The sequence below is a fragment of the Gymnogyps californianus genome, chromosome 4 (genome assembly GCF_018139145.2).
Source record: "Gymnogyps californianus isolate 813 chromosome 4, ASM1813914v2, whole genome shotgun sequence".
Taxonomy (NCBI): domain Eukaryota; kingdom Metazoa; phylum Chordata; class Aves; order Accipitriformes; family Cathartidae; genus Gymnogyps; species Gymnogyps californianus.
The window spans coordinates 45,698,011-45,722,473 of NC_059474.1; the positions used below are offsets into that span (position 1 = coordinate 45,698,011).

The following is a 24,463-nucleotide window of genomic DNA, read 5'->3' on the forward strand; positions in this document are numbered from 1 at the left end:
AATATAACTAGAAAATGTGGCTTAATAAATACTTGCTCAACTAAAAAAGAAATAACTTCAGCAGCACTTAGACTTCATTATTCAGAAACAGTTGTAGAAGAATTGTTGTGCAAGTAAAATTACAAAAGGTAAAAATTTTTCTGAACAATTATCAGAATGTATATTTATAGGAACCTTGAGGCTGGAAATGGTTGTGTATTTTCAATAAAGTATTGCATTGACTTAATTTTTAGTTCAAAATAGTAAAAAGATAAATTTCAGCCATCTAAACCATTTGAGTTAATAACTCCAAAACATATGTTTTTTTCATAAGTAATTTTTAATGTAGTGCTGCTTTGTTAGCTTGATGGCAATAAGTCAACACATTTAACTTGATTAAAGCAAGTACCTTTTTCACAGTTTCTGATTAACAAGTTTGTTCTATAAATATTTACAAAATTTGAGACTAACACTCTGATAGCATAGTATATGGCTGATGGAGAAAGTATTTTCTTAGACTCTTATGGAAGGGATTCAGAGATTTGCAGGGGAAGAAAGCAGAGCTAGAATTAAGCACAGGTAAGCCCCGTACTCTGACCTGAACTAGAAATAAGTGGGTCAGCCTAAAAGGTTGTGCCTGGTACCTTTGAGGTAAAACAGCATCCTCCAGATAGATGTAATAGTTGTCCCAATTCCTGGTAACAACCAGTTAACTTGTCCTGTATTAAATGTGATACTTCCCTCAGGAACTAATTGACTGATTTATAGTTTTAGCCTGGCCCTTCTGCCTATGGTATTCAAGCCCTACTGCTGTCCTATAGTGAGCACTGTATCAGGCTGCTCTGTTCAGCCACCTTATATTGAGCTCATAATGGAGTTATCATGTGCCATCCAAAGGCCTTGTGTCTCATCCAAAGGCCTCAGGTATCGTTGTGCTTGTTTTACTGTGCCTATTCTCCTTTTTCTCTGCCACTAACTTACATTTGGTGGATTCCTAATCATCAGCCTCACAAGTATTTGTCTATTACTTCATAAACTGTCAAATGCCAACTTAAGCTAGCCATGACCCATTTCATACATGCAATATGTTCACACATACCCACTGGTTGACAGAAGTTCAGCTCTTGGTATTAGCATTGAGAATTAATGCTATATTAATATGTATAAAGGTTATACAACAGTTATTGTTTTAACTGGAATATGAAATAAATGTCCACCACTGTGGTTTTAAATTGCCTCTGAGTTGTTTCTTACCATGTGCAGATGATGTGATACTGGTCAATCATAGAATAGTTTGGGTTGCAAGGTACCCCAGTGCTAACTCTTGTTTTAATTTTCTCTCCGGCTTTCTGCCCTCCTTTCTTGTTCCTCTTCATTAGAAGTAATAACTAAAAGACTTATATGACCAATGTCTCAAACACAGACTTTTTAAGCAATAACAGAACTACAAATTTAGTCTTCGAGTTGTAGAAGATAGGTATTTTTGCATAACAAGAAATAGAAAATCTCTTACTCCATGAACAGCTTGCTCAGGTTTAGTCTTCTGGATGTAGGTGTCAGAATGATTTGCTCTGCTTATTCAAAAAAGAGATTCAGAAGCTTTATCAGCTGATTGTTTTCTGAACATGGAAGTTTACATCCATTTTTGTGTGGTGTTGCCTCAGTAGAAGGAATCTTTTCCTGTTACCTCCTAACATATTTTTATGTTATTTTTAAACACATTTTTACAGAAAAATTATACAGTGGTATTTCAAAGAAAGTCCCAAATGAGAAATAACTAGGTAACAGTGCTATGGGAAAAGATTGGTGGGTTAGAATGAACAACTAAGGGTATCATAGTGAAAAACTTGTTGACTGTGTCATACTGTTTTTTGGGAAGGGAAAGGTTATTTTCAAATATGTCAGTATATGTTAAGTGTTGCTGATGCAGTTGTAGAGCTGATGTATTTAAAAAAATCCTTAGTTCTAGACAATTCTGAATTGGCATATTGGAAGACTTTAGGCAACACGTATTAAAAAATTGTTAAAAATAGAAAGAGAAGACTGTAAGATAACAAGCAAGTGAAGATGACTATTTTGCTTTAAAGATTAAATGTTTTCTATGTTCACTGTGATGCAAGCAAGTCAGGAAAAATAAGAAAAAAAAAATTAGTTGTAGTTGAGGGGATTTTGGCAAAGTTTCATTCAGGATGAAACTGAGGACAGTTAAGCACTGCTTCAGGGCTTACAAGGTTCTGGAACACCCTCTCCATATCATGGAATAATTTAGGCTGGCAGTGACCTCTACAGTTACCTAGTTCAACCTGTTGCTTAAAGCAGATCTAACTTCAAAATTACATCAGGTTGCACAGGGTCTTGTTCAGTTGAATTATGAGCATCTCCCAAGATAGAGGTAAAGTGACAGAGACTGCACGGCCTCTTTGGACAATGTGTTCCAGTGCTTAATCACTGTCATTGTGAAAAAATGTGGAAAATACTAGGGGAGTTTAAAAACAGGTTATGTAGGAATCTTTCTGCAGCAGGCAAGGTGTAGCTGATTTTATCTTGGAGCAGGAAGAAGGATGAACTAGACTGTTTTGGATCTGTATGTGTATGATTTTTGTGGTAATTAATTCTGTAAATAATGTATTTTTCTACTTTTAATTGCAGCAGGAAAAGAATCAGGAAAGCTCAAGAAATAAAGGTAAGTGCTAATTATTTTCAAAATGTGGAGATTCTTGTAATTATCATGAATCTAACACCCGTTGTTGGTAAAAAATTATCCAGACAGATTGTTTGCTGAATATTTTGGTATTTGAAATGAGAAAAATATATCCAGGAAAGGGGGATGAAATGTAGAAAGTAAATGCATAAGCTACTATTTTTGGAACTCTGCTTGAGATGAACAAGGCTGACTGCTGTAGTCTGGATGGGATGGGCTGTACAGCTTCTCACTAAGTTTGTGTCCTTGACTATGGGTGTGTATTATACTTCAATGAAACATCAGTACCGTCACTTTAACTTCTCTCTTTCCATTCAGTAAATCCGTAACTGGATGTGATTCCACTTTATGCACAGATTAATCATGTTCTTAGTAGGCTGCCTTGCAAAACTACTGTCATCTGTGGTTTTTGCATACAATTTTTTTATACATTCACTGCACCTTACTCTGTGCCAGTGGTTAAGCACTACATGAAATAGCATATCCAGGTTAAAGAAACAGCCTTGTATCAAGAAAATTAAGAATTCAGAAACCCAAATTATGGATTTCATGCTTCTTTCTAACATAAAGTCTGTTAAGAGACAGAACACCCAAATCTCTTGGTTAAAATTTTGCTAAGCAAGCAATTAAAAGCAAAATTGCCAATAGAGGCAAAGATTGGGTTTTTTTGCTATTTTAGTTGCTTATAGAGGTAGGCTATGAAGTAGTTTAAAAAGGAAAAAAAAGGAAAGGTAGAATAAGAAAGAACACCAGTTAAAGGTTACAAAGAGAAGAGGGAAATAAGTGCCAAACTAACGTATATCTTTTTTTATTGCCTTAAGAAACAATGCTTAATCATATCACCTGTTCTTAATTCAGTTATTTATGTATCACAGTACTCATTAATCTCAATTTCCTTGCTTTCCCTCACACTAAGGCTATACATGGGCATCTAAAGACAAACTAAATCCGATGGTGGTTCAGAGTTGTGTCAGGATAATTACATTGTTCATGATGATACGATAATTTACCTCATCTGAAGGACCTATGGTCCTTCATTTGAAGAGTGTGCATGATAAAATACACCAAAAAAACCCCTTCAGTTTCAACCAGTGTGTGACTTTTAGTTTTCTTTTCTAAGGTAGTAAAATATAAAGTTGAATCATCTCTAGAGGTAGTGACTGTATCCATGATGTATTGTTCAAAAACCTTTCCTGTCTTATGAGTTAATACAAATTATATAAAAGACTGTGAAAGCTCAGATTAGATTACAGAAATAAGATATTTGTGAATACTTAATTTTAGAGAAATTACAAACTTTAAGCCTCTATCTACAAAGAAAGATCCTGAAATTGGCCATTCTTTGTGGATTTTTATGACTTATTTCAGTTATATTATGCTGTTTGACACTCCCCCTCCCACACCCCATCCGACCCTGTTTCCAGGTGTATGGTCATTATGGTATACATTTGAGGAAAAAGTAAAAGTATGAAGAAAATAATGAGCTGGTTGGGAGTGCCCATCATATTCATTAGCTGTTAGTTTAGTTAACTCACCACAGAAACAATTTTCAAAGGCTTATAAAATATTGCCCACAACTACAGCCAAAGGAAAACATTAAAGGGAGATATCCAATATCTCCAAACAGGCAGTGAAATTGGTGCTCAGCTGCACAAAATTTGTTGTGATTATATCTGTAACATCTCTTGAGGAAATTTTGAATCTACTAAACTTCCTGCATGCTGTGCATGTCTCTGTCTAAACTGACAATTCAACTTGGAAGATTTCAGTGGTCTGAAAGACCACCACACCCAGAGTAGACTTTGGAATATATATACACAGATATGCTGAATTGCTTAATGCTTTTTGGGGGTTGTTTTGTGGTTGGGGTTTTTTTGGCTTTCTCTTTTCATATTCTTTAAATTTGTTATTTGTTGTCATATGTTCTTTTTCCGTGTCATTGCAAAGTTTCAGAAAGATATTTTTATTTCACTTGTAACTTACGGCATATAAGATGTTAGAAGTGTTTCTGCTTAAAATACTGGTTGGTTTGGATGAAACAAGGCTAAATGAATGTTTCAGCATAAACGTTCCTGCATTGTCAATGAGTAACTACGCTTCACATGTAGTATCTAAATGTGTTGTGCTCTGCATGTGTTCTTGTGAGATAGGTAAATTATCCCCAGCTTCTCAGGACAGGGTTCTAACAGTATTCCTTACACTCTCCGCATATGACAGCTACTGTATACAGTAAAAGGACAAAACCTTTTCCTGTGGTTCCTTAAATGTTCTGAAACTTTCAGAGCCAACATTGTCCTCTTAATTCAGAGGACAATTACAGCTCATGTTAAACATCCCTACCAAATGAAACTCTGGAGTCGCTGGTGTGCCTCATAACTTCCACTGATATCAGTATTTCAGTATCTAACTTTTATCAAGAGTTTATTTAGGATTGTATTTTTATAAGAGGAGGATATTGCAGCAGAATTGAAGTAAAATGCCTTTTGCCTTCAGCAGGATCAAGACATTAGTAACAAGCACCATTCCGTATCTTTTATTATATTATAAATGCCTAGTAATTTTTAATTTCACTTCATTTATTGCTATAAAATAAATCTGATTCCTATTCATGTTTTAGTAATGTTGTTATTGTTTTGTAGTGTTTGTTTTTTCTCCTGACATTTTTCTGACCCACTTGTTTTTCCCATCTGTTACTTCTGCTGTCAGCTGCTAAGTCAATCACACCAAAATAGAAGCCAATACTCAAACATGTCCTGTTCTGACACTAATCCCATCTCTCTCTGATCTGTGATATTCTTTTTCTTGTTTCATTTAATGGATAACAGATCTTTGTATACACTGTTTGAGAAAAAAGCAACACTGCTTTTATGTAAAATAATACATTAACTTCTTACAATTTTGGTGTACACTGGCAAACTTCCTTATACTTCTGAGAATTTTTCATGCATGAAAATGATTATCACCAGTGCAAAATACAAAGGAAATTAGTTTCATAACACATGTCTTTAATATGAAAGAAATAACAGGGCAAAAAATCACCAGCTAAAACCTTGCTAAATTTTTCTTACTGTTTTGGAGTCACAATTTGACCTTTCTTACCTCTCTTTTCCAGTGTTAACTCCTTCAGACAAATGAACATTTTATTCTAAACCTGTAGTGGATGATAAAATAGATATTTTTGCGATGAATTGGAAATATGTTTGCCAATATCAGAAATTGTGTTGTGTTTAAACAATGTGCATAATTTTCTTCCCAGCTTATGCTTAACTTTGGAGATTTTCAGGTGCTTTTAATAAAGTACATTATAAACTTTAAAGTGGAAATTGTTTCTGATAACTTTATTTTGGAAAACTTTTATCTCTGAAGAACCAGAAGGTTGACTAGTGACGCATATCAACTATTTGCCAAACTTTGAAGTCCTCTCAGTTACTTTGCTCAGAAAAAGCATGGGCACACTGGAAATAATGAGTCACAAAATATTTCAGTTAACTGGTAATGTTTCAGATGATCAGTTCCTAAACTCAGTCACAGTTATTTTGAATTACAGTACAATAATTTTCTTTTTTAAGAACTAAAAATTAACTTCAGTATAGAAAAGCAGAGTGTAATATATGTTTCTGAAAAACAACAGCAGCAAAACCAGAGAAAATCTACCAGAACAAAAAAGCTAAAAACCAGTTTTGAATTTAGGCTGAGAGTAAGGTCGTCATTTGGCTGATATTGAACAATGAGATGATATTGTACACAATTTGTGTAACTCTGCCTATTTGCTTTAGCAACTTAAAGAACAGTTACTGAAAAATATAAAAATTGCTCCAGCTAGGATTTGGAAAACATACACTTTTCATAGCACTTGCAAAATGTACATGCAAATAATTTTAATGATATTAATTTGAACACTTTTACTTTAAGTACACTTTAGAGACTGACTGTACAGTATAGTGTTAAAATTTTTGCTAGCTACTATTGATCTGAGCTTTGAACGTCATTAACACCCAAAACTAAACAGGAGAATATTGGCTGACAGTATTTTAATTACCACCTGAGTTTCTCATTGTATTCAATCCTTCTCATTTTATGCTTACCTTAATAATCTGAATGTGAAATCATTGTTGACTCACAGATCAGTTTCAAAAATATAATTCTCTATTATTATGAACATAGTGCCAGACTCTTCTGGTATCATTAACAAACATCTGTTCCTTTTATGATCCTTAGGTACCAAAAATAAAGAGGATACCATATGGGTATCACTTGCATATCTTACTTGCTTTAAAAGTTAACATACCTGCACAACACTTGTGGCCTTGTCTGGGATTCCAGATTAGTGTTGTAGTCTTTTCCTATACAATAATTGTAAAAGAAGAAGGAGTGAGAAAAGCTTAAGATTGTTCAAAATTGAAAGAATTTAAGGGACAAAACCAGTAGGGCCTTAATTAAAGCAATAACTTCTAAAAGTGACAACTTATCTTGAGATACTCTCAAATGCCAGTGGGTGAGCAAACTGTTATGTCTATCCTGCAATATGGCTGGCTGTTATTATTTTTGATAATGGACAAAGCTGTGTATATTCTGATACGGAATACATGACATCAGTGTCTTATGGCATGTTAAACCAATTAACTATGGCAAAAAATGCACTTCATTACTTTCTGTAGTGTATCCAGTGATACATTATGTCTGCTCAATCAAATTATTCTAAATTCATATTTCAATAGACTTGTATTATGTGAGTATGGTTAGAATCTGAACTGCAATCCTCCTGGATTGAACTGATTACTGTAGTTTGTTACACTGTAGTGATCCTTCTCTGGTAGAGCAATACATATCAGAAAAAAAGTAGTATTTTAGAGAATATACGTAACAGCAGGCAGGTTAGTAAATGTTTGTCTGAGAGTGTTGTTTTCATTGGAATGCAGCTGCTAAATAATCTGACCTACAGCGTTCTTTGTTCTGAAGTTTTTTTCTTTGTCGTTATATACCGACTTACCTGAGTGAATAAACTTTTAAGAGGTGCTATGAGGATTGTTCGAATTAAGTGTGCCGAATACTATCCCCTTTATCCTATTCCATTCTCCTCCAAAGCCTAGTCAACTGAAACTCAAATCTCTTCTGTCACTTAAGAATTGCCATAAGAAATGCAGCTCTGTCTTCAACCTGAACAATTCTCCATTCTTTTTCATTTCCATGCTCTTACAAGAGACCACAGATACAGTGTTATTAACTGAATGTTGTGGGGTTTTATTTATTTATTGTTATCTTGGAATGGCTTTAGCATGATTACATTTGTAAAAATGCCATTTTTTTTTTTTTAGGTTCTGAATCAGTTCAGAGTCAGATTATGAAACACACTGAAAAGAAACAAAACTCTTTATCTGTGAAAATAATTTTAATATAACAGTTAATCTTACAATCTTATTTTTGAACAGACCTGAAGCTCATTGTGAGAAAGTGAAGTGTGTGGGTCAGAGGGTCAGATATCTGTTCTAGGTAATATCTTTGACGACAGTGCAATTACCCAGACTTTGAAAGTATACATTAAAAGCAAGGTCTGTGTTGTACTATACAGCTTTGTGAAAAGGCTTTCTTATTTATTTTAAACAAAGCATTAATTGATGAAGCTGAATTCCAGTTTTGAGATCTATCTGTCAACACAGCACAGTATTTGTACAGTAACCTAGTCAGACTTGCTACCAGTGTAAAGCCATGGAGATAAACAGAGTAAACGGCAAGACAATGTTTGACTCACCAGTTGTTGTCTTGAGGTAAATGTTCTTTATGTTAGTCAAGAAAGTAAGTAAAAGTACTCAAGTAATAAGAAGTGAACACAGCATGGTTCAAATATAACAGAATTGCAGCATTTACCGTATTTTAAAATACAGATACACGTTTGTCCTGGTTTTGGATGGGACAGAGTTAACTCTCTTCTTAGTAGCTGGTACAGTGCTGGGTTTTGGATTTAGTGTGAGAATGATGTTGATAACATTCTGATGTCTCAGTTGTTGCTAAGTAGCGCTTATCTTAAGCCAAGGAGTTTTCAGTTTCCCATGCTCTGCCAGCAAGCAGGTGTGCAAGAAGCTGGGAGGGAGCAGAGCCGGGGCAGCTGACCTGAACTAGCCAAAGGGGTATTCCATACCATGGAACGTCATGCCCAGTATATAAACAGGGCGCAGCTGGCTGGGAGGCGCGGATCGCGTCTCTGGCATAGGTCAGCAGGTGGTGAGCAATTGCATTGTGCATCACAGGTTTTTTTTCCTTTTTTTTCCCCTCTTTTTTTTTTTTGTTATATTCCTTTTCATTACTATTATTATTATTATATTTCATTATTACTATTGTTAGTATTATATTTTACTTTAGTTATTAAACTGTTCTTATCTCAGCCCACGAGTTTTACCTTTTTTCCCCCATTCTCCTCCCCATCCCACTGGGAGCAGGGCTGGGGCAGGGGGAGTGAGGGAGTGGCTGCGTGGTTCTTCTTGGCTGCTGACTGGGGTTAAACCACGACAACATTCCGTACCAGTGAAAAATTGTCTGCAGTTTTACTATGGTGGTGTCAGGGGATGAACAGCATCACATAGAATTTCTTGAGTGTTATATTACAAATGATGTCCATATTTCAGCGTAGGAGTTATTTCTAACTTTATGCTGGTTGACTCTAAAGTTTCTAAGTCCACTTTTGCTATGACAAGTATGTATGCTAAAAAGATAATAACTAGGAAACAAAAGAGCCAGAATGAGTCTGGAAAGTTTTCGTAAATTACACAAAAATTCACAGCTGTCGCTGTATATTCAGAAAATGAATTGGAGTAACAAGATATGTCTGTAATTTTTCTTAAATGCACATGTCCATTATTTCTCCCACTAATCTAGAGCTATGGGAGGAGGTCACACATATCCTGATGACCACTACAGAGATACCTACTGACATATATTACATATATATTATCATATACTTACGTATTTTATTTATAATTATAATGGAGAAAATGTGAAGACAAAGATGTTCTCCAACTGTGTTTTATTGTATTCATAATAGAATGAAATTCACGTGAGATGTATCTGACTTGTTAGCAGCTTTAGGAATTATAAACACAAAGAATTTCTTTCTTCTTTTGGTGTTCTTTATGGCAGAGAAACGGACATCTGACTTCATTTTTCTTCTCATATGTAATATTCATGCCATTCAGAAACTTGGAGGGGAAAAAAATGGCCCGTGTCAAAATTCCAGGCAAGAACTCTTCTTCTGCAAAATGATATATCTATACTAACAAGAGATGTAATGGTTATTTCTGTATGTAGTAGCATTGTAGAGCCAACACAAGAGATTGGTATCCCTATCTAGTTTTTTTGTTTGGTTTTTTTTTTTTTTAATTCATCCATATCCTTCTAAAATTTAGGTTACATTCTGTCAAATTGTTAAATCTATTTCAAAGTAGATGTTTTGAGCTTGACTAGAGAGAATATGCTCAGCGATATTCATGAAGTTTCTCTCTAGTGCACAAACACTTCATTTGAACAAATATAGCAGAGAAGAGATTCAACATCGTGGGGGGAGGGGATTCCTGAACACTTACTGGAATACATATTCATCCCTGTTAAGACTCTACTAGCTTTAAAGAAGTCACTCAAAGGATGAATGTAGCAATTTTGCTTATTTAAATGTAAATGTATTGGTAGTCTGAATTTTAATGATGTGTGACCCACAAATGATTTTGAATAGCAGTACAGTTTGACTAGCACTCTGAATTTTTTTGTTTTTTTCATGTAAATTCTGTTTAAAAGCTTCCATGTAAAAGTAGCTACTGTTTAACTTGAACACTCTATTGAAACATTTTGGAGAGTTTCTTGTGTTGTTTCTGGTGTAGACTGAGAAGAGTTAATGAACATGACTTTCTTTAAGTTAGTCTATTATTTTATTATTAATAAAATTGGGTTTTGTAAGTTAAAAAATTATGCTAAAAGCTTTGTACTTTCATATATTAAGATTCTCCTCTGTGCTTAAGACAAGACTGGATTTCACTTTAATTGAAGAAATATTCTGAAATATGTGTATTTTCAATACTACTAGCTTTGGTTTACTACTTTCTTCTTAAAAGAGGTACACAAACCACAGATGGTTTTATGAAGTAATTTGAATTAGCTCTTAAGCACTGAAGACTTGTACTAAAATCATAGAGAGAATGCAATGCAATGAAAAAGTATACTTGGATTCTTTCATATACATAATATAAACATCAGTGCAGTGTCTGTAGGCTATGCGTGTCATGTTTCTCACATGTAGTGAATATTCATTTGATTACGCTAACAATAGAAAGCTAAGAATGTAAAATGGGTCATTCCCTGTGAAGCTTACAGCTCTCATGGCTTTGGTGCATTTAGGCACACTGGTTTAAAATGTTACCCACCTCTTCTGCATACCCTACTCCTGTGCAGAACCTTACCGTTCTCGTAATGAGGAGCAAAATATGATTTGTATCAGCACCATAGCTATCTTAGTTAAGTTTGGCATATAATAGCCAGTGAAGGCAGGTTATTTCACAGTACTTGTGATGTAGAAGGCAATTGTTATGACTCAAAATAATCAAATCAGAATGATAGAAAGAGCAACTTGTGTGTTGTGTTGCAGACTGTTGAAGCAAGATAATCTTCATATCTTAACACTTTGAAGTTTTCCTTTTAGAATAGATTTTCATAAAGAATAGTGTATGTTAGAAACTATTATAATGCTGTTACACTAAAAACTTACATTTTATTTGTAAGTTAAGTATACAATGTAATAGCTAAAGAATCAGTGTTAGAATTTTGGGGAAAGCAACTTTCATTACTCGTTTTTATTCCACTATAGAATAACCCTGGCTTTATCAGAAGATCTCAATATTGTCTCAATATAGTCTTATCTAAAATAGTGTGCTGTGGTACCTTGTTACTGAACAAAAAGAAGGCTATGATATTTATATCACTGAAAAAGATATACATAGAGATCCTTTTAAAAATCCACAAAGATCTTTACAAGCTCTACAAGCATGCTTTTTTAGATATGAACTTAAAAAACAATATAGACAATAGTTCAATGAAACTGTTCACAAACGACTATTTAGAGGAAAGGAGTGGTTGTCCTGAAAGAAAAAGTGGAGTCCAGAAGGAGTACGTAACATTCAGAAGCAACAGATCACACGTACTGGTATTTCAGAAATAAATTCTATTTAACGTACTTTGTTTAAAAATAAATACGTGTGAATAGATGTCTCTAATTCATGTACCATGCCACTGTTTTTTATTGTACATTTATAACACTAAAGTTTAATAGCTATCAACATAACTTGCAGATAGGTTTTCTGTGCTGTTTATAGGCTATAAAACTTTTCTTTTAAGAACACTTATGCAGAAAAAAATGACACATTTGTGTTACACAGGTGAAATTTCCTTACTCATACCATCTAAAAGAGAATGACTTTTTGCATTCATTGTGAATTCTTTAGAATGCTATCCATTATATATTGGGAACATATTTTCTGATATCAGATATCTCTTGCAAGCAACTTAAAGGACAATCAGAACTTTACATAACCTTGAAAGATGAGTCTGGTGAACATGATTTCCACCCCCACCCTCACTCCCAATTATTGCAGCACTGTATATCACTCAGATGCTAGTTGAAACAATTACAGTATTCATTTTTTGCCTTACTCGTTGCATAGCAAGAGTTGATGCACTTCATTATCCATTAAGATCATGTTCTAGTTTACTCCAAGCACGCTCTTTTGCCACTGCTTCAGACACTGGAACACGATTAACAGTGTCAGATCCTTTTAACGTTTACATCATAACTGGAAGCACATATTAAAGTGAAGTGCAAATTAAAGACTGCTAAAATGCCTGCCACTAACAATTATGGTGGGGCAGTATTAAATTTCTCATTTGTTTCCAAAGGTCAGATTAATAAAGCTGCATGGCACATTATCATAAAGGGTGGACCCAGCTGTCTGTTTTGATTATGCTTAAAAGTCTAGTGTTCCTAAGGAGACTTTGCAAGGAATGAATACATCCATTTTAACTAGCAATGTAAATGTGGGTAATTATTAGACCCTTTTCTGAAGAGATCCAAAGCAGAGGTTGCTGTCGATCAAATGTCTTTCTGCTTTTCAATTTACAAATATAAAAAGGTTTCTTTTATAAATTCCTTTCAGTTTTTAATCCTTAAATTTTAAATAGCTCCCTAAGTACCTGAAAAGCTAATTCCTTAGATGAACCAGCTGTAAACAAAACTGCATCAAATATTAAAAATAGACCTATCTATATCTATTCCAACATGGCTTAATGAAACTTTGTGGTTTGTTTTTTTCCCCTCTTTCCCTTTTTCTTGATTCAGAAACATTATCAAGAAACTTATTAAAAGAAATAGTGTTTTTTTCCCCAGAAGATGAGGAGCAACAGTTTCCTGCTATTTTGTCGACGTGACAGAAATATGAAAAAATATTCTCTATCGTTATTCGTACTGTGAAGAACATAGGGATCTTTAGGAAAAATGTCAATTGTATGTGTATCTAGTACAGATACCTATCTATCTGTCTATCTAATACTGTACTAATAATCTGGTACCCTGATATATGAATAAGCAAAATCCCATGGGTGTTACACAAATGAACATAACTTAATATTACAGGTATATTCCCCATTTGGTACTTAAAAGAGCTCTAAGGTTTTCAATTTTTTGGAAAACAAACTCCAGGTTTGTTGCCAGGTATAGAGCAATTCTTTTCCCCAGAAAATTTACACTGGAACTGATCCCCATTTATGCACAATATCTTCAGAAAATAATTTCAGCACAAAGGGACACTACTGGGCTTTAAATGAGGAAAACTTTATCTGCTGAAGGTGTACTTTTTGGACCATATAGATGTTAGCTAGCTATAGATACTCCACAGGTTAGAACTACAAGCAGTTTAACTATTTAAATTAAAGAGTTTAATTCGTCTAAAACAGTGGATAGATAGTTTATAGCTTAAAATTCAATTCTCTAGAGTCAAATTAAAAAATATGTTTACATTGCAGCTATTCAAGTGATTAATACAAAAAGATACAACACTTCTATGATTATGTAGTTGCATTCATCTTTAGTAAATGAACACAACTTTCTACCCTTTCTTCCTAATAATAAAAATTCTGGGCATTTTTGAAAATAGCTTTTTAAAGGTTTGTTAAAATGTAAAAATGAATTAGATACTGTAAAAAAAGAAAAGAAAAAATAATTGTGGTTTTTTTTTTCTTTAAATCCACATAAATTAACAAAAATCACAGCATTCTGTGAGGAAAAAGGAAACTACTGATTTAGCAAGAAGTTGCCAGCAGAGTTACTAAGATATTCATCTGCATATATTGCTGAAGGAATTGAATGAGTTTCAGGTTTATATTGAAAATGAGATTAAATATGATGGTACAAATTTCAAGGAACCAGAATAACCTTTTTGCTATAATCAAGGTTATAATTTTGAAACAACAAATGAAAAAGGAGGAAAAAAAAAAGAAAGAGGAGGGAAAAAAAAGTTAATCAACTGTATGATGACTTGAGTAACCAACATGTGATAAAGAAACAGATGTGTTCATAACATATCAAGGAAGGTTTTCCTAGCAGAGATAGAGAAATAATAAAAAGTATTATATATGACACTACTTAAACCTCATCTGATCTCATACTGTATCTATGTCTGAATGTTCATGTTTCAGATTGAATTGAATTTAATCTTGAACAGGTACAGAGAAGGGCTACTGCAGTGATCAGACAGTATTTTATAAGTGAAGATCACAGCTTGTTTTGCCTAGCAGAATGGAAGACTTGAAAGTGTTTTGATAAAAATGCTTGAAAAGAGTATGGAACTGCTGACATGAAAACTTAGCTAGATTATCATTATTTTAAACAAGAGGCAGTTCTTGCATGCAGCAAGATATTTCTATGTGTGCAGATTATTCCTCTTTGCATGAATTAATATGAGAGCACCAGATTTAAAAATGCCATGTGTGATTGTTTGCAAATGATAAAGTAAAAACGGAATGAAACCTGTTTCACGAGGAATTTCCCTGGTTCTGTGGAAGTAAGGAGGAGATTTGGTGTTTTGCTAGTAGACAAATTTGTTTGAGTTCATGCAAAGTGATACATTAATGAAAAAAACCCTCAGGAAATTGCCTGAAGGAGATGGTAGAAGGACCCACAGCCTCTGCTTTAAATTGAAGCAAGACTTCCCTTATCTGGAAGACAAATTTAAGGTAAACTGTTTACAGGGCAAGGTAATATGCTTCATTTGGGATATGATAAAACCTCTGTTTTGTTGCCTTCTATTTCCTGTGTAAAGATATCTCTGTGTAGCCATGGCCTGGATCATTTTCTCTAAAGCTGCTTTCTTCAGTGTTCTTTCCCACCTGTGCTCCATTTTGTGTAACCTAAGTCTCCATTTTTCATACCAGCCATTCATATCTTTGATGATTTGACATGGCAGAAAGTAATCCGTGTTCTCAGGAGAGAACATGTGTAAGGTTTTAAAATGCAACCTCCCTTGAATATCCAAGGGTAGGATATGCCTTTGAACTTCCAAAGCTTTTTAGAGATCAAGTATTTGAAGTCACTTCTAGCTTTTTTCATAGTCATGGAACACATAGCTTTCAGTTTCAGAGTCCAAAGAGGAGTGGACTTTATGGGATAGTCTGAGTGAAAACAGTTCAGGTGAACGCTCAATTTGGATCCTGTCTTTGCCTGTATATTGTTTGTCATTTGACCTATGCTTCCATCACCTTGGAGGGCCTGATGAATCTTCAAGAAAGAATTGTATTTTATTAATTAATATTCAGTCAAATATTTTCTAGTCTTTAAGATGTTATCTGAAATCCTAATAGGATAAATTCCTACTGATTCTTAAAGATTTTTGCATGTATATGATGTATGGATAATTGTCAGAAAAAGCTTGTCTTACAAAATTGTAATAGCTGACAATAAGGTTTGCCTAATTTTGTTTTGCTCAGATACTGAAAGGATAGCCATATGGTATCATGGCAACGGTAGTAACAAACTGTCATTCTGTGTGGCCCTGCATAAGTACAAGTGGAGGTATTTGGCTGTTTAGGCAACAGTTATTGATCAAAAAGCTGTTTATCAGCATTTCCAGCCTGGGAAAGAAATACAATAGGACAGATTTTTGTCCATACATCTATCACAATTTTCTTGCTTAGGGATTGGTTAAAAGGTAAATCCATGGTTGATAAAGTTCTGGCCCTTGGTTAAACAATGTAAGAGATTTGACACAAATGATTACGCATCTAAATACCATTCTATAAGCAAATGTCTTTGTATCCAAAAGCAAAATGATATAGTAGGATGCTTTCTCCTCTTCATGCTTGCTGGACTTTGTAGCATGTAGATTCTATTTGCACATATGGTGCACTGGCTATAAATTTTTGTTTTTCTAGTATTTGGCTTCCTGTCTAGACTTAGTCTAACCATAGGCTTAGATCGCTATGCTGGCAGGGTCTGAATACAAAAATTCTCGATAATAAGGTTCAAAATACTCTCTATTTAAATTATGCATAAACAACACAGATACAATTGTGAATGCTGGCCCACTAGCAATAATCAGTCAAATCTTGATGTTTTTATTCTCTTAAAACACCATAAAAATCAATGATGGCATTGCTTGAATAGAAATTTAAGAAAAAGTTTTATTATGGTTCAAAAATAAAGAAATCTGAGAATATTAAAGTAATCATTTTTCTTAGCTTTATAAAATCCTGTATAGAGCTGATTAAATGAAGGCTCTCAGGAGGAAGGGAAGAATAAAGAATTTTAGCAAATAGAAAGGCATACAAAAATCCCATTTGTAAGTGCCACCAAGGTTCTAATTAGCACACATTTATTCTTCCTCGTAAAATGTAAAAGCTGTGATTTTGTAGCTTTAAGGATAATTGCCCACTAAAAATGCACTACAAATGGGGAAAAAAACCCAATAAAATAATATTCTGGTACCATAATTTCTATGCTCAAAGGATCATTTATGTAGCTTGCACTCTGGTCTAATTCAAAACCCCCAGAAACAATGAAAAATCTTGTTACTCTATAATTGTCATTGACATCTCAAAATAAAAGCAGTATATAGATTTACGAGTATGATTAATGAAATAAAATTGGCAGAAGTCGTACAGCATCATAAAATCTAAAGAGAATGTATTTATATTGCTTAAACGGAGTCTTTCTAGGGTGGTTCAACATGCTCCTATGTAAATGTATATGAATAAACTTATACAAATACATGTGTATATGTTCACAGACATACACACACATAAAATGTCAGGACTGAGCCATAAATAGATGAGATTTTAGTTTTTAATTTTGCTGTTTTGCAAATTTAGTGGGGAATTAGTTGTGTGAAGAGTGAATCTAGGCTCCCACTTGTTCACAATGAAGAATGGCACAGTTACTAAGCTCTTCAATATTTCCATCAAAAATGCAGATTAGCCTTAAACTCTTTTTATTATAACTTGGTAAATACTATTTAATAGTATATATTGACACTAATTGACCAGTTCAGTTTTTTTTTTCTTTTGTACATCATTGAAACATTTGTTATCTTTACATCTGGAGGTAGAAAAAATCTGTAAAACAAAGGGTGATTTCACATGATTTCACATGATCTACACTTCTTTACATTTTTATCTAATGAAATTATAACCCTTGTGCAGGTAATTGCTGTTTTCCACTTAAGTTTAAAAACTTAATTTCAACGTAGGAAAAAAAAAAGATCAGAAGCTTAAGTTAGATGCATAAGGCAGTCAGTGCAAGTATTTTCTGTACCTTGCATTAGTATAAGGGCAGACAGAAAACATGCTGTATGAAAAAGTATGAAACTTTTTTCCCGTAGAAATCTTGACAATCATGCTGAATGCAGAAATTTGCCTATGTGGTAAAGATGGCTTTAAATTACATATTGGGATGGATGCTGGTAATACTATAGATAATTTTGCACGTGGTTGGTCATTATTCAGACTGTTCATAAATTGGCAGTAGCCCTGGCTGGATAAAGCCCTGAGCAACCTGGTCTGACCTCATACCTGACCCTGCATTGAGCAGGAGCATGGACTAGAGACCTCACAAGGTCCCTTTCAAACTGATTTACTTATGACTCCTGATTCTTTGTTCTGTGCATTTCTAACTTTGCTTAAAAACATGATTAGCTTGACAGAGACCACTCTAAACATTAATCGTGCAAAGAAAAATCTTACAAAGTTACTCAATAATAAATTGTTTTCACAGGCTTATAAGCTTTGCTGGTTGGAAAAATGTATCAACAGTTTTTAAGTGAACAGCAAATATGTTTGACCATCCCAAGTACAATTTTTAAAAGCGACTGTTTTCACATGTTGAATGGCTGTATTATTAGAACCCATTTCAGATCTCTGCAACAGAAGTTTAAATATTTGCTTTTAAAAATAATTCAATGTAAAAGAAAAAATATTGTTGAAATTTGGCATTTCATTCTCTTAAGGGAAGTAGTCAGGCTGCCCTTATGTAACAGTAAAAGCAATGTCATGACATATCACAAAGATGAGCTCTATCAACTAACAGGCTTTTTAGATTTTTTGTAATGTCTTTAATACAAGCCCTGAGTACAGGCTTTTTTCTGCTCCAGAAGACTGGGAATTAGTTTGTTTCCCTTATTTTCTGATCATTCTGTGCTTTGCCTTTGTATGAAGGTAATGTTAAATAAATAAAAAAACTAAAATGAGCAAAAAACGCCACCTCATCATCTCCATATCTGGTGCAAATTATTTTCCCTTGATGTGCCTGCATGAAAGCATTGTTGAGTAAAGTAGTATGTTAGTGGAAGATGGAGTTAAGGATTTGCCATCGGACCCATACAGTAACTTAGAGTAGACAGGAGTAAAATTTTCCAGAGGCACAGCAATGGAACGATTTGCTTCTCGAAGGCTTCACTCACAGATATTTCAACAGTGTAGGGATTGTTGTTTGTTTAAAATATGTTTCTGTCTGTGTTTTCTCCTTACTATTGAAGTAAAAGAATGTGGCATACTTCAAAATGTATACAGAATTAGTAGCGAGGACTGGAACAGTAAGATGTTTTTTGGTGCAAATTGCATCACGTGAATTTCAAATTTCTGATGGCAGATGTTGTTGCTGAGATGAATAAAAAAAATGTGCTAGTCTGAAAAAAAAAAAGTTATTTGGAAAAAGTTTCAAACTGTTACTTCAAGTTTGTCTTGTGGCATCTCTTTGTTTCCTGCTTGTGGTCAGTAAAAAATGTGTAGAAAGAGAACATCTACCCAGAACAGAAATGAGAACCTAGGAAAATGCATTTCTTGTGAACTTTTAATAGGCTTTAAATGCATATTTAAAACACCCATTTGAAGGTATCATGTCATCTATTGCAAGTGTAATAAAAATAGCAGGAAATCCTGAGCCTTTTCCCATCCATTTCTTTATTTCCACTCCAATTTGAAGCGTTGGATTAGGTAAAATTTGGAAGCGTAATGTAGTTCAAGATTAAAACACATCAGCTGAAGTATCCAGTAACATAGATGTTTCTCAGTTTGAGTTTGGCTTTTTGGGGGGTTTTGGGAGGTTTTTTGGTAAAGCATGTCACAAAAACGTAACTATCTGCATGACTGTATACATTCAGTCTGGATCAATGCTCTTTAAAACATTAATGTTTTTCATATGTCTATATTCTAACATACTTGCTGGGCATAATAATTGCTGAATGTGCAGGTGTGTGACCTGTTATGATCCTCTTTCCTTGCTTATTAAAAAAAAAAAGAATCTTTTTGTGTGCCCACTTATCTTTATAAGCGATCAATTGCAAATGACATTTCTTCCTTTCCTTGCCTCTCCAGAGAGATATTATAAGACATGAAGCATGTTTACTTTCTTCTTTCAAGCTTTTCTGTACTGAATGAGACTGCCCTTTTCCATATGTCTACTTTATTCTTCCAATTGTGGCAAATGCTTAGAGGTAAGGGGAATCATAAATGCAAGCAAGCTACACGCTAGCCACACAGAGCACGAAGGTCAGTACCGTTTCCCGCACTGGGTTTACAGTGTCCCATCAGACACCTTAGCAATCTGATCTAGTTGCTATCAGAAAAGTCAATATTTGCATTTTGTTGAATATGCATGTCCACCAGTGTTTGGAAAAAGGGCTATTTGGTATCTGTGCTTGTATGATTATCTTGTTTGCATTCACAAGATACTATCTGCAAATCCTCTAATGATTCAATGACAACGCCATACGGAGTTATTTCATTATTAGGATTAATTCTTTGCTATTCTAAATTAAACAGGCTTAGAATTTGATGTTCTTTAATTTCAGCTAGGGCACTGGAAGGACAACTTGAAGAAAAATATCAAAAAATGCTTTCATTCATAGAACACTAAGTGTACACAGAAAAGCTAATTTAGTTCATGGTATGTTTGTGTATCACTTTTTTAAGAAGTCTTGAATCACATTGGTTACTAAGAAACATTAGTTTACCTGCAAACAGTAGTGCAAAATAGATTACTGATTTTTAAATGGTCTAAAAATTATCTGATTAATGGAATTTTAATGAAAACTAATTTGAATATGAGGATTTTTTAACTGGTGTGCAATCATGTTTTGCAGGCCATGGAGTCAAAAGGTGTTCTGTATTGGCAGAATCTTATGTACATGTATTGAGCCTGATTGACTTCAGTGGGATTCTACAGGTGTGCCGGATTTTGACTGCAGACAGAGACTTAAATCAGAGCACATCATTCTGAAAGCTTTTGTAACACAGAAAAAAATCCTTTTCAAAGATCCATGAAAGTATCTTAGCAATACATTTACAAAATTGCTCCCTTATGCTTTGGAAAATATTGGTTAGAGATCAGTCATTTAAAAATTTGTAGCTCTTTTCAGACTGATTTAATTCACGAAAATGCTCTTGCTTTCAAAATACCAGTGATACAGACTATCATAAGACATTATGAAGTCACTTGCCAATAGTGTGACTTTGCATAGAAAAGTTCTACATTCACTGATTAAGTTGAGGTAGAAAAGGTGGGCTGTGCTTAGCACAAAAATAGGGGCCAAAGAAATCCTGCCATCTTCCAGCAACAGATGGAAACAATGTATTTTAAAGTTTTCTTTTGAAATGAATACCTGTCTGTTAAACATAATTTTGATCAGTCAATTTAATCATGCCTTGTCATCCAAGATGGCATCTGTAGAAGATGGAGCTGGACATCAGAGCAAGCAGGGAAGTGTTTTAAGATACTAAGAGGGAGACCTGGGCACTTCTGGCACCATTCTCATAATAAGAGAGAAAACCTGGACACCAGTGAACCAATTTAGTTATTTGTGCCTTAGTTTTCCCTTGGTGTTTGACTCAGGACTTGTGAGCTCTAGTAAGCTTTACATTGACTTTGTGAATCACATCATGCATACAAAGAAAGCTAACAGACTCATAACTTTTTACTCTGTCCTGAATGTTTTGTAACTTGAGATGGTGACACTACTTTGAGAAATATTAGAAGATTTTCCACTAAACAAGTAGACAGAGGGGAAAGCTTTTCCAGAAGTCAGTGAACAGGAGATCCTAGGGGCTAGATATGTTCTAAATAAAAAATAAACAGTAACAGTTTATCAGCCATGAAATACAACAGCAGAAGCTGCGAGGATAACGTTAAATTTAAAGCTGTCTATAGGATGTACGTCCTCTAATTTGAAGGAGTGTTCATGTCATGTTAATATCTGGTTTTGTCAAAGTTACAGAGCATATATGTAATCCAGCCAGCTACTGAAAATGACCTTTATTTGCAATATCTGTATGCCTTCAGTTATTAGCGGCTCTTTTTTTCTCAAGAGCTCTGCAAGATAAGGTAGGCCTTTCAGAAGTGGGAACTCAAATCCATATTTCATCAAGTGAATTTGTTAGAGCCACGCAAAGCCTGTGGTGAAATGACTGAGAGGCAGATCCCTGCCTATTAAGTCTGTAGTCTGCCCAGTCTTTCCACACAGATATATGATCATGAGCTTGAAATATACATTGTATTCATTTAAATGCCAATGCTTATGTATGGATTTCTGAAACTTGGTCATGTCATGTGTAAAACAGAAACTGAAAGCCAGTTTCAGAATGGAAAAATCAGAAATATTTTAGATGTGTAGAATTCTTCCACTCAGCTTTTCAAGGCACATAGAAATGCCTTACTTTTGGTATATTCCTTTTCATTATTATTTTCTCACTACTAAATATTCCATAGTTTCATCTTTTTTTGTTTCTGTGTGGGGTTTTTTTGGTTGGTTTTGTTTTGTTTTCCTGAGAGAAGAAGGGGGTATGTCTTGCTCCTTTTTTGTTCACCTTTTATATTTTGACATGTTTTTCTGGAGTTAGAAAGAATGTCATTGTGAAGAATATCAAACTGACTTTTTGGCTGTTGGGCTGAAATGTTTGGCTAGCCCTATACTAAATAAATAAGCAGCAAATGATAAATAATGGAGTAGTCATTTTATTCTACTAAATAATGAAATTCATATAATGAAAAAATAAACCATTCCATTTTATGTTATCTTAAAAATTGATAACTAGTTTGTGGTTTTTACATGATTCAGATAACAGAAAATGTGAAATACATTTGGATTTGATCTGCTTCTTCCCTTTAGCGATACAACTATGAGGCTTAGCAGAATATGTATTATCTATTCATTTCTGAAACCAGAAATACTTATGTTACAAAACAGATATTTGAAAAATAAAAGTATACTTTTTTGTCCCTCAGTAGAGTAACAGTCTTTGATTATAGTCTAAATGATAGTCTGAATAGTCACTGGGATTTCTTCAAAGATATGAATGTATTAGCTAATTGCTTGGTACTAAAGTTATATTTGCTTGTATTTTAATAAGAGAGCTGCAGTTAATAGATGGTATAACATTGCCTGCTTTTTCAATTAATGTCTACAAAATTAGTGTTACCTTGATTCCAGTTTGCACATAACGCCAACAGAGCGCCATGTGCTTGGCATGCAGATTTACACAGGAATGTCTTAAGGGGATGTCAAGTGCTAGACTTTCTCTTTTATAGTAATTGTGTTTAAGATAATGTGTTTGCTGTGTGTGCTTTAGTTGCACATTTCAAGATGAGCTGGAATTTTGACTGAGCTTTTGCAGTGTGTTATCATACTGAACAGATTTGGTATAAAATATACAGTGCAGCAAAGATGTATTATGTACTTCTGTTGTTCACACTTCATATATTTTTTTAGAACCTCAAAAGTAAGTTTATTGCCAAAATTGTTTAAAGCTTAATCCAAATGACACAAAAAAAATCTGGATGAACCTGTGAGCTACAAACTGTAACACTTCTATCTTTTTGATGGATTTGTATTTTTTTTCCTATAAAAAGTAGTAATTTTACTGAACTAAAATACAAGGAAAAATTAACATAAAACAAAATTGGTCTGTTGCAGTGAAGATCTTGTACAATAAGAAATGCAAAAACTCATGGTTATATGCCAGGTGAGCAAACCTTATTTTCCTTTCCTTTTCTTCATTTCTATATTCTTTAATATTTTAAATTTTTGAGCAGTGCTGTGAAAATTCTGTTAAAAATAATTGATTAAAATCCAGCAAATCCAAGCAACCATTTGTTTTTGAATGCCATAAAATAAAGCTAGAAAACTTTTTTCCTTTTTTTTTTTTTTTTTTAATAGTTTAAAAAGCTGTTGACTAACAATATAAATGTTTGAAAAGACGTTGAAGTTAAGGAAATAATGCATTGGAATATGTTTTAATTATTGTCATTTGGTTTTCCGAGCTTATTGTTTGGACAGATAAATTCTATATTGCTTATAATCACTTCATTTCACCATTAAGGGAGTGGGAAATTTTGAAGAGAAATTAGAATATATAAAAGTTACTTTTGATATGCTAAATGAGTGATGAACTTACGCCTCTATTGAGGCTGCTGAAAAAACAGTTCTGTACTGTCTAATGCTTTTAATACACTGCTACAAATCAAAAAGCTACTAAATGACATGGAAACACTTTTTTGTCACTCCAGACAATAATATGATTTTTAATAGAGGAGTCCAAGGTTACAGGATTGCATTCCTTAGAGGACTTAAGCAAAAGGCATGCATCCTGTAAATGGGAAATGGGTTAAAGTGGGAGATATCATTTAGATTCCTATGCAAGCTTTCTGAGTAAAACTTCAGTGCATATAGATTTTCAGGCATCTACATAAGGGTAAACTTGATGTTTGTATTCTTTGTATGTAAACCGTATGCAGAATAGGAAAGTATCTTCCTATGCTGCAACATTTCAAAAGCAAAAATGAAGATCTAAATAGAGGGGGAAAAAAAAGGTCATTATTTTAATGTCATATATATATTTAATGAAATATCATTCCAAAATTATTTTCCACAGATATTTTCAAAGAAAAGTTAGAACGTTCCTGGAAAAAAAATTAAATTTATCAGTGGTGCCCAATGAAATTTTTATCTGTAACACTCAATTTTTGTAATCTCTTCTATAACAGCACTGAGCAAATAATCTGGTTTAGATATATCTTGCTGCCTTGTGTAATGTAACTTTTCAACGGCTTCCAGAAAAGAGCTAAGATCTCAAAAGCTATATTGTCCATGAGCTGAGAATGTGTGTGTATACAAATTATGGTACATAATAGTAGCAGAGTATAATATGCACTATAGATTTATTTATATTTATCTTAAAATAGAACTTGACTCATGAATTACTGAAAATTACAAT

At 33.8% G+C, this 24,463-nt stretch overlaps 1 protein-coding gene across 1 annotated transcript in view; it reads left to right on the plus strand.

Moving 5' to 3' along the window:
• The window catches only part of FSTL5 (follistatin like 5), a 438,275-nt gene that overhangs the window by 158,881 nt on the left and 254,931 nt on the right, over nt 1-24,463 (plus strand). Inside the window, exon 4 of the mRNA XM_050895669.1 lies at nt 2,629-2,662. Coding sequence (XP_050751626.1) covers nt 2,629-2,662 — 34 coding nt within the window. The remainder of the gene's footprint in view (nt 1-2,628; nt 2,663-24,463) is intronic.